The sequence below is a fragment of the Desmodus rotundus genome, chromosome 3 (assembly GCF_022682495.2).
Source record: "Desmodus rotundus isolate HL8 chromosome 3, HLdesRot8A.1, whole genome shotgun sequence".
NCBI lineage: Eukaryota > Metazoa > Chordata > Mammalia > Chiroptera > Phyllostomidae > Desmodus > Desmodus rotundus.
Window position 1 is genome coordinate 73,067,051 of NC_071389.1, and position 18,208 is coordinate 73,085,258.

Here is an 18,208-nt window from a genome sequence, read left to right on the forward strand (position 1 = left end):
CCTGAAAGTTTTTAAGTGTATAAATGTCACTTGAATTTGATGTTTTCTCAATGTCAACTGTTGTGCCTTTTACATCATTGTATTTATTTTAGAAACAAACCAATGTTAGCTTAGGTGTTAAGAACTAGTTGTGATTATCAAAAGGCCTTCAAAGCCACATTTTTTTAAGTCACTTAATCACCTATAATATTGTTTTTAAATTTTCTTTAGAGTGAGCAGAATAGTGCATTTAAAGGAACCTGTGCTTGACCCCACTAACTCTGCAGTGTTAAAATGACAAACTCTTCTTATATGACTACCTCACCCAGTCATTAAAACACTGTATCATTACTCTGAACACATTCATAACATAGTTTGTATTTAAAACAAAATTCACTAACACAAGTTAGAGTTTTTAAACTTTCAGAAACCACCTAGAAGTATATCCATTAATTAGATTATAAAACTGATAATTACAGAAACTAAACTCTCTGAGCTCTGCACTTAGGGGTATCAACAGCACTAAATACCTTTATATCTTATTTACCTTTCCTATAGGGAAAAGATAATCTGAGAACATGAGAGACTTTTCATAAAATAAAAAACATTCTTTGAAAATGAGCAGCATCTGGTAAATATAATTCTCTGCTCTTGGTTTAAGTCTTCCTTCTCCTACTCCTTAATATGACCCAAATTTCCCTGTTTCATCCCACATTACTACCACCGTCCTCTCCTCTGCCTCCCACCATGGATCTGCAGAGAACTCTGCCCTGCTCCTTCTATAATTTCTGAGTTGAGGAAGCCATCACATTCAACTATCACTTCTATGAAAATAATATAGAATCTATGTCACTAAGGTGATATCTGCCTCAATTCTACAATTGTTTACCTGACATCTTTATCTGGGAAGCACTATAATAAAATGACTAAACATACAGACTCCTTGTTAGACTTTCTAGGTTAACATCCCACCTCCCTGGCTGGTATGGCTCAGTTGGTTGGAGCATCATCCTGTAAACAGAAAAGTCGAGGGTTTGATTCCTGGTCAGAGCAGATGCTTAGGTTGCAGGTTCAGTCCCCAGTTGGGGTGAATAGCAGAGACAACTGATTGATGTTTCTCTCTCACATCAATTTTCTCTTCCACTCTCTCTAAACTCAATGAGCATGTTCTTGGGTAAGGATTAAAAAAAAAAAGAAAAGAAAAATCCCACCCTACCATTTATTAACTAAACAGCCTTAGAGAACTTCATCTATGAAAGACAGGCGCTTCATCTATAAAATCAATAAAAAATTGAAATCCACAACATGATAGCCTGTAAGAGTTGAGATAGGTAATATCCAATTGATATAAAGCACTTTGAACAGTACCTGCTACAAAGAACACAATTGATAAAGATAAAATGTTATATATTACTTTATTACAATATTTAGCTGTGACTTCACATACAATAAGATCAAAACCAAAACATGTCCTCCCTCAAAATTGAACTCCCTTTCCGGAATTCCCTGTATCATTCTAGCAAGAGAGCTAAAAGTCACATTTAACAATGCTGAAAGTATAAGGAATTCTTTCTCAAGTTGATTGTTTCCTTCCAACTTGGAACGCCACCACCCAAAATGAGGCCATGGCTATCTCAACTACTGCAGCACTGTCCTAAGTGGACTCCTGATTTACACTCTTCTTGATGTACAACCATCCTCCACACTGCTGCACGACATAATTCTCTGAGACCAAGGGAGTAAACACATTTAGAAAACGAGGTTTTTCTTTTAATTTACCTTTTACAATAGTATAAAGAAAAAAATACCGCACAGGTAAAAGGAGAAAAAATATTTTTAAAATAAATGATATTGGGGCCCTGGCTGGTGTGGCTCAGTGGATTGAGTGCCGGCCTGTGAACCAGAGGGTCACTGGTTTGATTCCCAGTCAGGGCACATGCCTGGATTGCAAGCCAGGACCCCAGTGGAGGGGCACATGAGAGGCAACCACACATTGATGTTTCTCCCCCACTCTTTCTCTCTCCCTTCCCTTCTCTATAAAAAATAAATAAATAAATCTTTTATAAAATAAAAATAAATAAATGATATTGGAACAACTTGGTATCTTCATTGTTATGATAAAATATCTAAAAGATGCACAGGAGCTACATCTGTAAATTATAACCCTTCGAATGTCAAAAATGACCTAAATATCTTATTCATAGATTGAAAATCTCATAATGAAAAGATATCAATTTTCCTCTCAATGTAATTACAATCAAGATCACTTGTTGAACTTAAAACATGATAATAAATCTATATGGAAGGGCAAAGGAAAGCCAAGACACTCTTAAAGAAGAACAAAAAGGCATTAGCATTCTCAAATATCTAGACTTAATATAAATCTATGCTAATTATGACTGTGTAGAAAAAAGTGTAAAGAAATAGAGCAATGAAAGTAAATAAAGCCCAGAGACAGACCCAGGCATCTCTGGACACCCGGCATATGACAGAGTGGGTAATACACAGATAAAAGGAGAAAGGATCAATTTTTAAAAAACAAAAACAATGATACTAGAAAAATTTGGTTTCTACATGAAAAAACTAAAATTTTTTGAAATTTAAAATAAATTGGGGCCCACCTTCCTGGTACCATATAAACACACAAACAAAAAAGGAAATCAACTCCACATGGATTATAAACCTAAATGGATGGAGTAAAATCCATAAAACTTTTATTAGAAAATATTGGAGAATATCCTAATTTCAGGTTAAGAAAAGATTTCTTAAACAATATGAGCACAGACCCAAAAGAAAAGATTGATAAATTTTAACCCAGAATGTATCCTCATCATAAGATACCACTAAAGAAAGTGAGAAGACAAGCCACAATCAGTATCTGCAACATGGAGAACATGCAAGGATTAAGATCTAGTCGACATGTAATGTGTTCCCTCAAATAAATAATAGACACATCAACAGAAAAAAAATACTTTGGGCCAATAAACATTAAAAATGCTCAACATCATCAGTAATCATGGAAATGCAAGTTAAAACCACCCTGAGATACCATCCCTACCACTAGACTGGCAAGTTAGAAGCTGCCCATATCAGGCACCAGCAAGAACTGAAAAATACAACCACCGCCCTGGCCAGGTGGCTCAGTTGGTTGGAGGGTCATCCTGTACACCAAAGGTTGGGGGTTCAATCCCCGGTCAGGGCACTTATTTAGGTTTTGTGTGCAATCGTGGTCAGGGTGTGTACAGGATGCAACTGATTGATATCTCTCTCTCCCTCTCTCCCTCCCCACCGCCGTCTCAAATCAATGAACATATTCTCAGTTGAGGATTTAAAAAAAAGAAAAAAGAAAAACAACTACCTGCATCCACTGGTACTGATGGGAATGAACACTGATACATGCATTTGGGAAAACAGTTTGGCATAATCTATTAAATTTTGAATATGTACATATCCGTGACCCAATCATTCAACTCCTAGTTACATATCCTAAAGTAACTACTGCGCATGTACACCAGAAACCATGTTCAAGTCATTATAGTAGCAAAATATTCAAAATAGGCATATAACCAAAGCACTGGAAAAACTCAAAACTCTACCAAAAATAAAATGGATAAATTGTGGCAAACTCATGCAACAAGTAACCAGAGTAATTTTACATCCATCAACATGGATAAATCTAAAGGCAGAATGCTTAGGAAAAGAAGCAAATACCAGAACACAGTTTAAGTCCAATAAATTAAAGTCGAAAACAGGGCAAAACTAAACAACCAATTGTTCAGAGACCTATTTAACACATGGCAAATTTACTAATAAAAGTCATGGAACGACTCACAGAAATATGGGTAAAAGTTACTTTTTAGGGGTATAATTGAAAAAGGGACACACGAGGGTTTCTAAGGTTTTGACGTCATATTGTTTAGAACGAATGGCAAACATATGGGTGTTAATGTTGTTATTCCTTTTCAAACTGTAAGTTTCATAAATCATACATGGGTATTTCATAATAAAACCACTTTGGGGGGAGAGGGAAATGAGTTTGAGAGTGAAGTCAGGAGGTGAAGAATCTTAGTCAGGCAGGGAAAGCAGAAAGCAGGACAACAGCTCAAAGGGGCACATGGTGTGATTAGACCTGAGCAGGTTGAATACCAACGACAAGGCGCCAACTGGGACTGCAGGGGTTAAAAACACAGGAGGAAGAGGAAATAATTTATAAAATGGGATTTCTAAGAAGGTGGGTGGGATAAGGTTCAGTGCACATGTGAAAAAAAGATACTTCTTTTACTTCCATTTGAGGGAACAAAGCAAGAACCGAGGACTTACATGCCCATCTCCCCCGACAAACTGTATTTCCCTTGAGAGCCGGCAGCACTAGCCCCTTGAACAGTGCCAGCGGGCAGGGGAGAGAAAGAGGTAAGGCCTGCTTTGGGTATTTTCGACAAGTACAGAATGGATTCCCTGAGGAGAGTGCACTGTTAATACTCAACCAAATATTCCAGTCACCCATTGGCTAACTTCACAAATACTCAAATCACCTATTAGAAAACTCTACATTAAAGTTTCCCTCTTTACCAGATAAGTGCAAAACAATAGAATATTAAAAGTCCTACTCATACTTTTTTGATACACACTGAATATTTACATTAGCAATCTTTTAAAAGCTAATTTCCTTAAAATAACTATTACCTCATTTATTAAAAAATTAAGAAAAAATCAACTTCTACTTACTTAATTGAGTTTCTAAAGTGATCTTCAGCCGGGTTTTTTACAGTACAACTATTCAGGAGCCATAAATCTGCATCTGATGCATTTTCTATTAAAAAAATGAATACAAGAAAGAAAAGTATGACATTTAATCATCAGAATTATCCAAGGGCTTTCTTAGATGGTACTGGGACTGCTGGGGTCTTGAGAGCAGAGAGAGGCAGGAAATAGAGTCAAGTAAACAGGCAATTACAATATAATGGCTAACTGCTATAACATGGGAATATTCATGAAAAATAAATATTAAAATGTATAACCTACGCTATTATCTTTTCATTTAAAATATAAAGAGGATCATCATTTGCTTCCTATATTTTCAATACTTGAGAGTATTCAATAAGCTCCAAAACCTAAAGTAACTGTCCTAATCTTATCTCTCAACATGAAATTGCCCCTTTGGGGCTACATGTTAATATTCTTCAAGCACATGTATTATCATACACTGAGTATTCTCCAGCTTGAGAGTTATTAAAAATATAATTTGTCTTCCTTGAAAAAAGTTAAAGATGTGCCTCAAACTGAGGCTTTTGTTCCTCCCAACAATTTGATTGGATGTTGTTACACAGTATCATAAAGGCACTAGCAGGGCAACACATCACCCGAACCCATCGTGTTTGGGGAAATGAATTTACAAACGCCTGACGCTGTTCCAACTACCTTGCTGCCTAAAACGACTTCCACTTTAAAATGGGACTAGCACAACAAAAGGAAAACCAAAATTGAAAACTGCAGTACCTTCAGTGGTATTTCTGGAAGAACAGAAGCTAAGGTCAAAAGACCTGAAGAACTAAGAGGACAGACACACTGATGTCTGTGTGTACAACCTACGTGAGAAGGGAGCTTCAAGTGAGAGCATTACATGAGAGGGAGGGTGAGCACGTCAAAGCTTCTAGTAATCTGGCAAAAACTTTTTCCGGCAGCATTTTATTATAAAAACGGTAAAACGTTTTTACAAAGAGGCAGGACCCCAAAATTCTTGAAATGCTAAAAAGGCAAGAGAAGTTCTTTATTACTATAGATCAGCTGAATACTACGATCCATCCTGACTCATCTGCCTCCTCCTATTCATAACCCCACACCACGCTGTACATCCCACCCAACAGCCAGAGTGGCGTTTTGTAAAACATAAGTCTGATTATGTCACTTCCCTGCTCAAACTCAGAAATGATGACTATTCTCCAACCTCCTCCAGTTCCCTACAAACCATTCCCCACATGCCATCTGAAAGATACCCGCTCATTTCAATCTGATCTTAGTATTCTGCAATATTCCAATGATTGCACACTGATACCACAAGTCTAATATTCACCTCTCCCTAAATTCACCTGTCCCTCCAGCCATACCAAACTAAACCTTGTGCTCTGCCATCTGCCTATGATACCTTTATTTTCTTCCGAATGGCAACTCATACAGCTCTTCGCCTGCCTACCCACCTAGCTAACTCCTACTCATCCTTCAGTCTCAGCCTGAGGTTTGTTAGATGCCTCTTCTCTGCACTCCCATAGTAGACTGTGCATAGACTATTCTGGCACTTTATAATTCTATATTAAAATGATTCATTTTTCCAGCCTGCACTTACTACTATTTAAAAAATACTGAAGACAACATTTTCTCCTGGTGCTCTCTGAATGTCCAGGTCCTAATGCAGTAATGGGCACAAAACAGACATTCAAAAAGCCATAGAACACTACACAATACACAAGGAGGCACAAGAAGAAAGACTATAGAGGAACAATGTGTGCAGCTACATACATACAGCACTTTTACCAACCTCCTAAAGCTCTGAAGGTCATACTAATCTTCTGAAATAAGCTTCAAGAAAGCCACCAATTTAATTAACAAATATTTAGAACTGAGACTTTATCTATTCACAGCCATATCCCCAGCACTTATTATAGTGCCTGGTTCATAGTGGATACTCATTAAATATTTATTAAACCAATGTTGAATTTTTTATTGATTGATTTTAGAGAGAAAAGGGGAGCAAGAAAGAGAGACACATCAATTTCTTGTCCCACTTTTTTATGCACTCACTGGTTGATTCTTGCGGGTGCCCTGACCAGGGGTCAGACCTAGATTCTCGGTGTACTGGGCCAACACTCTAACCAACTAAGCTATCAAATGTTGAATTTCGAAAGATGAAACAAAGACTATGAGCAATGCGTCATACATATAACAAAAAGTTATGGATGTCTGTTATAATGATAAAAATACAGAGACTGTGAACTTTTTTTAAAACAAACAAACAAAAATCTAGAGACAGAGGTACCTGTGCCAGATGTGAGGTTGATATCCTGGCACATTCTCCATGCAGGCACCCTGGAGCCATCAGACAACTTTTACCACAACAGCCCTCTCAGGGAACTTAGCAATAAACACAGCAAGTCATTCTACCCTCTCTGGAATTCTGTCAGAATAAAGCGAACACTATGCTGGTGACCCAGCAGTTGCAATCAACAGGAAACTGATGAATATACCAAAATGCTCACAAACTTACCTAACTTTTTAGTAACCAACCACAAAAGACAGGTCTCTCCTCCAATGAACACAGTTTCTTATCAAATTATTTCTGAACTTAGTTTTGTGTTACTGTACCTTTACTTAGTATTGTCAAAAGACAGTTCTACTTACAAGCATAAAATAGTCAACAACCAAAACGGAATGACAACTTACTATGTACCAGGCTCTACTGCAGGTTTTCGGGCTATGGCTGTAACAAGAGTTTCTACCCTCAAGGGGGAAATGTGATGGGAAACAAAAACAAAAAACAAGCAAACAAGCTAAACCATTTCAGGTACCAGTCAATGATATTAGGACAATAAAAAGAGGGTAATGGCAAAGAATAATTGGGGGTTGCTGGTCAAAATAAGTCTCCCTCAGAAATTCAAATCTGAATTGGGACTTAAATAACGGGAAGGGATCTGCAAAGATAGGAAGAAAGAGCCTTCAGAGAAGATCCTGCAAAAGCAAAGGCCTTCAGAGATGGAGCTTACGATGCTCCAGGAACAGAGAGAACACCAGTGTGACTGGACACAGGGAGAGCGGGGAGAGAAAGGCCAGGGAGGTGGGCAGGAACCAGATTGCATGCTGGCAACTGAGTTTCAAACATGAACTGATTTCTACTTCAGAAAGCCCATTCTGGAAGCACTGTGAAGACAGGACTGTACATGGGGCAAATGAAAAAGCAATGGAAAAAAAGCAAAGGCAAGAAACCCAGGTGGCACCTGGACCAGGATAATAGCAATGGCAAGAGTGAGAAGTAGGTGGAGGCATATTTTGGAAGTAGAATCAAGAGAACTCACTGAAAGATTAGATCTGAATCACACCAGAGGTAATCAGGTAGGATTCCCAAGCACAGAGGAAGGATTTTGGCCTGCACATCAGTTGGTTGTAGTGCAATTCACTGAGACAGGGAGGGTTTGGAAAGAAACAGATTTGGAGATGAGAAAATCAATAGGGGGTTTTCTGGCCATGGTATATTTGAGATCCCTATGAAATATCCAATTAGAAATATTGATCAGCCATTTGTATATATGAAACCAAAGCTCAGAGGAGTCTTTTGGGCTGGAGACAAAAATAGAAGAATCAAAATTCTAGCAGGGGTGTCCTACCCATGGCCCACGGGCTGCATGCAGCCCAGGATGGCTATGAATGCAGCCCAACACAGAGTCATAAATTTACTTAAAACCTTTTCTTTCCTCATCAGTTTTCATTAGTGTTTGTGTATTTAATACGTGGCCCAAGACAACTCTTCTTCTTCCAGTGTGGCCCAGAGGAGGTTGGACACCCCTGCTAGAAGATATCTAAATCTACAGGAATGGATGAGTTCACCGAAGGAGGGCTGGAGGGGAAGTGGAGAAAGGACAGGAAAAAGTATAAGACAAAACGCTGGGTCATTCAGAGGTCTGGCAGACAAGTTGAGATGAGAAAATGACATTGAAAAAACAGCAGCCAATAAGGTAAGAGGATAAACACTAGGGCATATACTGTCACTGAAATCCAGAGAAAAAAGTATCAATATTTCAAGTAGGAGTAATCAATTATGTTAAATGCTGAGAGTTCAAAAGGATAGGTGTCTATATACTATTAGTATTGTCAACAAAGAATAAAGTGATTATCCAGACTTTTTAATTTTCCTTTCTCAGTTGTATTTGCTTCCTCTGTGCCAACCCACGATCACCCAGCAAAGGCCCTCCTTTCACTAGGTAACTCAGAAAACAAACTCACTACACAAGGGGACTGAGAAGAAGTATTGTGTATGGCTATGTGCCAATAAGGAATGCTGATTCCACATTTTTGGTCCCCTAAAGAACACATTTCCTGGGTTCTAAGATGCCGTCAACTATACAAAAGCACTATTGACTTTGTAACAGCTCTTCAAGAGGAGTGGAACATTACATTCGTGTCTTTACTAATTTTAAGCTATATGCCAACTTCAAACATTAACACAGGAGGCAGGATGGGGTAAAATGCATCTGAAACAAAAAAAAATAAGTGAGTTTAGACTGTCTATCTTGGAGTGGTACCATCTACAACAAACAAGAAATACAAAAAACCTGTCTTTCCAGAACTTCATCATCCAAAATAAAATAAATGTTCAAATATGTTACCACTAGCAAATAAACAGGTTATTGAGCTAATCAGTATCAGGGAAGAGAAGGTCTCACCTTAATCAGGGCATTCATGCCAGGTCCTCCGGTGCCTAGCAGGAAGAAGCAGTTTTACAAAAGAGCCCTTAGGAAAAGAAAGACTAGGGAGATGGACAAGAATGGACTGAGGAAGGAAGACAGTAAGAGGCACCATGTTTGGAGAAAGACTTGGAGAGGACCCAAAAAATGTTTTTTCCCTACTCTGAGATTCGGCCTACAGCACTACTGTTACCTTCCCATATGAAACTGAAAGTCACCTGCACATCAGCCAAATATTGCCAAATATCAGAACTGGTTTGGAAGGCCACAAACGTTAGGCTAGTCAGATGGAATCCAGACCTCAAGATCTGATTATTCAGCCTTTCATTATCACACCATAGTGCTGCAATGAATAGCAGTGTGCATATCATTCTGTATTCATCCCAGATTATCGTTGGAATCAAGTCCATAAATGTAGGATCGTTGGGTCAAAGAACAAAATTGTAAGTTAACTGCATTATATACTACCAAATTCTCCTCCCTAAGGGGTGTCTTACTTTGCACCCCTATGAGCAAAGCCAGGCACCATCCACAGAATGTGCTATCAACCCCGTGTACTTCTGCCGATCGGGTGAGAAACAGAAGGCCAGGTGAGGTTTTAATGTGCATTTCTCCTATTATGCGGTGAGCATCTTCTCATATGTTTAAAGACCATTTGCAGGTGGGGTTATTTTTTTTTCCAGTTTTCAGTCAGTTCATATCTTTTGCCCACTTTTCTATCAGGTTAGTCATTTTCATTTCAAGTTTTAATTTAATAACACACATAAACAGTATATATACAGAGAGAATAGTATTTGTCTATAATATTAGTTACAATATTTCTCCTAGTTTGTCATTTTACTTTTAAGTAGTTGCCTTATACTTTTTTATTTCTAGGATATCAAATTTATCCACCTCTTCCCTCATTGCTTCTAGATTTTGAGTCTTCATTAGAAAGTGTCCTGTACTCTCAGATACTAAGGAATTTACCCGTGTTTTCTTCTAATACACACATGATTTACTCAACATTGAGATCTTTGATCTATTAGGAATTTATCCTGATACACATTGATCTTACTGAATTTTTTAAACAAAAGATGAAATAGGATACTATCTTCTCATATCAAATTGGAAAATGACAAAAGATATGATACTACCTAATGCTAGCAAAGGAATGAGGAAACTGGCAACCTCTCGCTCTGCTGATGGCAGTTGACACTGAGGAAACTGTGGAATGCAGTGGAGGGGCAGCTATCAGAAATGTAAATACACATCAGAATTTCACCTACACATGCTTGTAGGGTACTTGCACCACATCCGTGCACATTTACATGCATACATTCATACATGTGCACACATATATTCATAAATATATATTTATGCACATACATTTTAAAATTCTCATTGAAGGTTACTGACAAAGCAAAAGATCTAGAAAGTCAAGTCCATTATAAGGAGACTGACTAAATAAATTATGAGCCTGCAGGTAAAACACCATTTAACTGTTTAAAAAAGGCAAGATAAATTGGTAAGTACTAATTTATAATAAACTTTGTTATAACATCAGGTGAAACGAGGCAAGGTGCAGAAGAGTAGGTCTTGTATGTCTTTTGTGTTTTAAACAGGAAGAGAAAAAGGGAAATTCTGTTGTCAACAAAGAAAATGTCTAGAAGCATACCTATGGAACTGACTGACGTGCTTGTCCTGGGAAGCAGGGCGAAGCCTCCGCTGTCCTATGTAGTGTTCATGCACATCTTTTATGTCGTTTCTCCTCTCTTTTTAAATTGCATGGATGTTACTTTTATAATTTTATAAAACTTAATCCTGAGAAGGGATACATTAATATTTAGTTCATATTCATCTGTATTGTTTTAATTATTAAAAGCATGTATTGCTGTTTTCACTTAAGAAAATTAACTAAGCTTTTTAAATTTTTTGTAAATTTTCCTCTTCCATAGAGTTGAAGAGTCAATAGTGTTCTCTCATTTTAAGGTGCGAACACAAACTACTTTCCTGCTGGGATGCACCATGCAAACAGTGGCCGGATGCACGTTTGCGAAGGGACCCTTCTCCCCACTGCTAAACGCTGCGTCCTGGCTGAACCGAGAAAACGATGGCTACTGACACACCACACACTCTGAGTGTGAGGACAGAACAATAAACTAGCATTTGTTTTCATCGAAATACATTTACTTTCGAAACTATTTCTTTATAGACACAAAATAAATTACTTTTAAATGTTGAGTAATAAAAATCTGATCAGCAATAACAATAACAGCTAACATTACTAAGTATGCATTAGGTGTCCGGCAATGAGTCAAGCAAGCATGTCACACCCTTTTTTTTTTCCATTTCATTCTCCAAATTTGTGGTAAAAAATTCATTTTTACTCAAATTTTATAGGAGCTGGGGGGGAATCTATGGCTTAGGGAGGAAGAGTAACTTGCTTAAAATCACACAGTACAAAAGTGGTCAAGGATTGAAAATCCAGACAAACTGACTCCAGGGACCGTCAACTTAAGGAAACTAGAAAGCCTCAATAGTGGCTCTTCACCTCTGCATCAAAAATAATCATGTGCACATCTACGGACAAAACATGGAAGCGTTACATGGCCTTGAGGTTGCTTCATGATATTTTTAAAAAGACTAATGATCAGGCTTGAAAAGGAGCTGTTTGGCTGGCTATTTCCAAAGTTTCCAAGATCTTGAACATGTCAGCTCTTGGCATTCGGTAATCAGTGAGAGACGTGCGAGTAAAGGGAAAATTAACACTGAGTGCTGGATCCTGACTCCAAAGCACAGGCTGACTCCCACAGCAACCCATCTTCCCTTCACGCTGCAGGCTTCTGCATGATCATGGCTTGACAGGAGACGAGCAGGGTTCACATGAACACTACTCAGAATAAAAACATTTATCTTACACAACTGTTCCATTTGAAAGTCAACTCAAGGAGCAACATAAAACACTAAAAGGAGTCTATCCATAGATTTAAGTAAGGCAATTAAGCATGCCAATATTAAAAAAAAAAAAAAAACAACCCACACACATTTACTAAGAAAACAACAAAGAGGAAAAATGTTTGCTTATTTTGGACCCAGTACCCTTTGGTAGGAAAGGGAGGTCTTTACCACAGAACAAACATCCATTACCCTTACTCATACCCAGTGTGTGTATTTATAGTAACACAAATCATTGAATGACTACTAAAAACTCAGGGAATAGAATAAGCGTTAATAAAAGAACTTAAAAGCACCTTTTGAAAAATAATTTCTGAAAATCAATTAAAGGCAAAATTAAAATAAAAATTCTCGCCAATGCATTCTCTTCTACATTTCACTTATTGTTCTCTACAAGAACTGTACAAAGCACAACATAAAGTAACCATGTTTTCAAAATCTTTTTACAAAAACAGTGAAAATGATCCACAAGAAATCATTCTCCCTTAAGTCAGCTAGGTTTGGAAGACTGGGAGGATGAGGGGAAGAAGGCGACAGAAATAAAGGAGAAGAGGGGAGGGGAGAGGAGGGGAGAGGAGGGAAAGGAGAAATGAGAGTCTGCGGGACAAAGAACATCTGCAGATCCCAGTCTGAAGTATTCAAAAAGAGCTGACCCTCCGCCGTTTAGTGCTGGTGATTATTTGGTGTATTTCTGAATGACGCAGAACACAGAAGCTCCAAGGGGGAGGCACTTAAACTCTCACAGATTACTCACATAACTTTATTCTTTAAAAATACAGGTATCCCCTGCTTGTCCAAAGTTCTGGTTACACCACTTTACTTTTATGGAGACATCAAAATGTGTTTTCGCTAACCAAAAGAAATCCAAAGTGAATTTTCACTTTTACAAAAGAAGGCAAAATGCAAAACCAGCACGCAGCCCTTGTGATGCAGGCCACTGGAGGCTAAGTGCGCCCTGAGTACCGGCAGCAGCTCCGCTTTCACTGCACGTTGGTGCTGTCTTAGGTTTTCCATATTATTTCATATGATTTGGTAGGTTATATTTTGGATCTTGGAAAACTAAAAAACTTTCCCATATAAATCAATGGTAATTGCTTCTTCAAATTCTGCCATTTCGGCTTAGGGAAGGTTTTATAGGAATGTCTACTTTCAGACAGCCAAGAAACCTGTAGTCCTGATGAGTGCTTTGCAAAAAATAAAATGAGGAAACCACAGGTCAGCTTGAGCTCTGTTCATTGTAAAAAGGGAAAAAAAGAACATTTTTTCTTTTAAATGATAAATAAAAGCTGGGAAAACTCTACCAATAACTATTGAAAATTAATTCCACAGTTAAGTGGGCCTGGTAAAAACCAGTATCAGGGTACAAGATACTTTTTACTTACTATGTGGAATAGAAAATTGCTAATACTCCCCTGTCCTCTTTCCATATTAAATTGCTCTACTGATCCTGATACATCATCAGTTCAGAAGTTACTGCATCTAAAGAATCCATAACAGAATATCTACTTCTGCATTTTAAATAGGTTTATAAAGTAAGAGGTAATCTATACACCAAATGGCCTTTATAGGGCACTTCCTGATCTGGTCACCATGCCTCTTCCCTAAGGCACTGCTCACCATGCCCATCTTGCATGTAATGTTCCTGCCACACAGAGCTTTGAGAACCTCAGCATAATAAAACTCCAAAATTGAGAAGATGAAAATCTAATGCCCCCCTCAAAATGGGCAAAGAATGTGAACTGAGAGTTCACCAAAAAAAAAGAAAGAAACACATGACTCTTGAACATATAAAAAAGATACTCCACCCCATTTTTTTTAATCCTCTCCTTGAGGATTTTTAAAAAAATTTTTTAATCCTCACCCAGAATGTTTTTTAATTGATTTCAGAGAGAGAAGACAGGGGGAAGGGACAGAGAGAGAGACAGACAGACAGACAGACAGAAGCATCAATCAGTTGCCTTATATATGTGCCCCAACAGAAGATCAAACTCGCAACCTAGGTTTATGCACTGACCAGGAATCAAACCCACAACCTTTTGATGTATGTGATGGCCATTCAACCCACTGAACCACTCAGCAAGGGTCAACCCCATTCTTAACAAATGAAAATTAAAACTGCACTAAAGAAAAAAAAAACTACCATTTTTCACTTCCTTTATTGTCAAGAAACCATTAGTTTGAAAACACATCACACTGATGTATTTATGAGGAAGCAGGCACTCCCCTGTATTGCTAGTGGGAATGTAAGCTAGAAAACCACCTCTTAAGGCAATCTAACAATACCTAACAAAAAGGCAAGTGTATATCCTCTGACCGAGAAGTTCTAAGAATGTAACCTACTACAAACATACCTGTACATGTACAAGGTCATTCACTGCAATGTTATTTGTAAGAATAAAAGGTGAATGGTTAAAGACATTTTAGTATATTCACAATTGAGACTCCTATAAAGCTGCTTAAAAAAAAATGAATAGCCCTGGCTGGTGTGGCTCAGTGGATTAAGTGTCGGCCTGTGACCCAAAGGGTCACTGGTTCGATTCCCAGTCAAGGCACATGCCTGGGTTGCAGGCCAGGTCCCCAGTGGGGGGCACGCAAGAGGCAACCACACATTGATGTTTCTCTCCCTCCCTTCTCCCTCCTTTCCCCTCTATCTAAGAATAAATAAATAAAATATTTTTTTAAAAAATGAATAACCTCTAAGTCCAAAATCAAAGAAAGAGTCCAGACACATTTTTCAGAGAAAAAAAAAAAGACACTAAAAAACACATATACTATGCTACTAATGAAACTCTAGAATCCATTTACACATTTGCTTGTATTTGTATGAAAAACTTTGGATGTATACCCTAAACAAAGAACAATGGCTGGAACTAGGAAGAGGAATAAGAACAGAATTGATGGGAGACAAAGACTTTCCCTTGTATAACTTATTTTTTATTTTTGAACTTATTTAAAAATTACATATTTTCTTTTTTTTTTACAGCTAATCTTATTTAATTAAGACAATTTCCAACTTTTAGCTTTTTTTACAATGACTTTTTAAGGAAAAATAATATTTTTATTAATTAACTGTCTGAAAGAACTTTAAATATATTTTTTAAGTATAAATCTGATAAATTTAAAAAGAATACTATTTTGTACAGCAAATTTAGGTTTATACATAAATTGAGCAGAAAGTACACAGTTCACATATATGACTCTCCTCACTCCCCAAACACACAATTTTCCTTATTTTTTTTGATTATCATTAATTTTTTAAATATATTTATTGATTATGCTATTACAGTTGTCCCATTTCCCCCCCTCATTCCACTCCATCCTGCCCACCTCCTCCCTCCCACATTCCCCCCCAATAGTTCATGTCCATGGGTCATACTTATAAGTTCTTTGGCTTCTACATTTCCTACACTATTCTTACCCTCCCCCTGTCTATTTTCCACCTATCATTTATGCTACTTATTCTCTGTACCTTTACCCCCCTCTCCCCCTCCCACTCCCCTATTGACAACCCTCCATGTGATCTCCATCTCTATGGTTCTGTTCCTGTTCTAGTTGTTTGCCTAGTTTGCTCTTGTTTTTGTTTTAAGTGTGGTTGTTAATAATTGTGACTTTGCTGTCATTTTTACTGTTCCTATTTTTTATCTTCTTTTTCTTAGGCAACTCCCTTTAACATTTCATATAATAAGGGCTTGGTGATGATGAACTTCTTTAACTTGACCTTATCTGAGAAGCACTTTATCTGCCCTTCCATTCTAAATGATAGCTTTGCTGTATACAGTAATCTTGGATGTAGGTCCTTGCCTTTCATGACTTGGAATACTTCTTGCCAGCCCCTTCTTGCCTGTAAGGTCTCTTTGGAGAAATCAGCTGACAGTCTTATGGGAACTCTTTTGTAGGTAACTGTGTCCTTTTCTCTTGCTGCTTCTAAGATTCTCTCCTTCTGTTTCATCTTGGCTAATGTAATTATGATGTGCCTTGGTGTGTTCCTCCTTGGGTCCAGCTTCTTTGGGACTCTCTGAGCTTCCTGGACTTCCTGAAAGTCTATTTCCTTTGCCAGATTAGGGAAGTTCTCCTTCATTATTTGTTCAAATAAGTTTTCAATTTTAAAAATTACATATTTTCAAAGTAAAAAGGTAATTGTAAAAAATGTGGCCTGTCTTAATCTTCCTACTATCTCCCCAATTCTTTACTTCCTTCCATAGTCAAAGATCTTGAACAAACTGTCTCTGTAACAGCTCTATATAACTGTCACCTCTCATTCACTCTTCCACCACTTCATTTTGTTGAAGATCTTCAACCACTCACCATTTCCATGAAACTACTTTCATGTAAAAAACAAGGATAGTATAAGGACCCTCTGGGACATCACCAAACATACCAACATCTAAATTATAGGGATGCAAGAAGGAGAAGAAGAGCAAGAAATTGAAAACTTATTTGAAAAAATAATGAAAGAAAACTTCCCTAAACTGGTGAAGGAAACAAACATACAAGTCCAGGAAGTACAGGGAGTCCCAAACAAGTTGGACCCAAAGAGGACCACACCAAGACACATCATAATTAAAATGCCACAGGTGAAAGATAAAGAGAGAATCTTAAAAGCAGCAAGAGAAGAGCTGAGGGTTACCTACAAAGGAGTTCCCATAAGACAATCGGCTGATTTCTCAAAAGAAACTTTGCAGACCAGAAGGGATCGGCACAAAGTATTCAAAGTGACAAAAAGCAAGGACCTACAACCTAGATTACTCTAACGAGCAAAACTATCATTTAGAATGGAAGGGCAGATAAAGTGCTTCCCAGACAAGGTAAAGGTAAAGGAGTTCATCATCACCAAACCATTATTACATGAAACGTTAAAGGGACTTATTTAAGAAAAAGAAGATCAAAACCATAAACATTAAAAAGGCAACAAATTCACAACTATCAACAACTGAATCTAAATAAACAAACTAGGCAAACAACCAGAACAGGAACAGAATCAGATATGGAGATCTTCTGGAGAATTGTCAGCTGGGAGGGGGAAGAGGGACAGTGGGGGAAAAGGTGCAGGGATTAAGAAGCATAAGTGGTAGGCAGAAAATAGACAGGGGAGGTTAAGAATAGTATAAGAAATGGAAAAGCCAAAGAACTTATATGTATGACCCATGGACATGAACTAAAGGGGTAGACTGATGGAGGGATGGCAGGGTACCAGGTGGAGAGGGGCAAAGGTGGAAAAGTTGGGACAACTGTAATAGCATAATCAATAAAATATATTTTAAAAAATGATACATGAAAAACAGTTCTATTTAGCCAAGAAGCAAATCATAACCACCAAGAGAAACCACTCATTAGCAAATTCGCTCAACATCTGGTGTCCAGATTATATAAAACCCTCAACTTCTCAGCACAAATCAATAACTCAAGTCATCTGCTAGAAATGGTACATTTCCAGGACCAATTCCAGAGTACAGTGGTAGTTCCTTGAAGGGAAGTTTAGAATACTGCTCAGTATTATGTCCAATACAAGAGCTATCTATGGATTTGACCCAACAAACTTACTGCATCAAACAATTGCCAATTTGGTTATCAAAAGAAACAGACCCACTCAACACGGCCAAGAGAGGAAGGATCCAAATCAAAACATAAAGCTAGGTATAGGTTTATTAGACTTCAACGTGCAAAAAAGAATAACTTCAAAGATCGATAAATGAAATAGTGAAACTGAACGTGAGTGAAGTACTTTAAGGCCAGTGTCCACTCATTTGTCAGTGCCCATGCTATGCCACTGTGAGGTAATTTGAGTATGACTCCCAGAAAGAAACAAAATGTACCAACTGTATACCCAGTAGGCATCCAATAAT

The 18,208-nt window shown here is 37.7% G+C and overlaps 1 protein-coding gene across 3 annotated transcripts in view; it reads right to left on the minus strand.

Annotated features, from left to right (window-relative positions):
• CDKAL1 (CDKAL1 threonylcarbamoyladenosine tRNA methylthiotransferase) overlaps positions 1-18,208 on the minus strand; it is a 626,103-nt gene that overhangs the window by 522,977 nt on the left and 84,918 nt on the right. For all 3 annotated transcript variants that reach the window (XM_053920194.1, XM_053920195.2, XM_053920193.2), the window contains one exon: positions 4,705-4,789. In XM_053920194.1, coding sequence (XP_053776169.1) covers positions 4,705-4,789 — 85 coding nt within the window. The remainder of the gene's footprint in view (positions 1-4,704; positions 4,790-18,208) is intronic.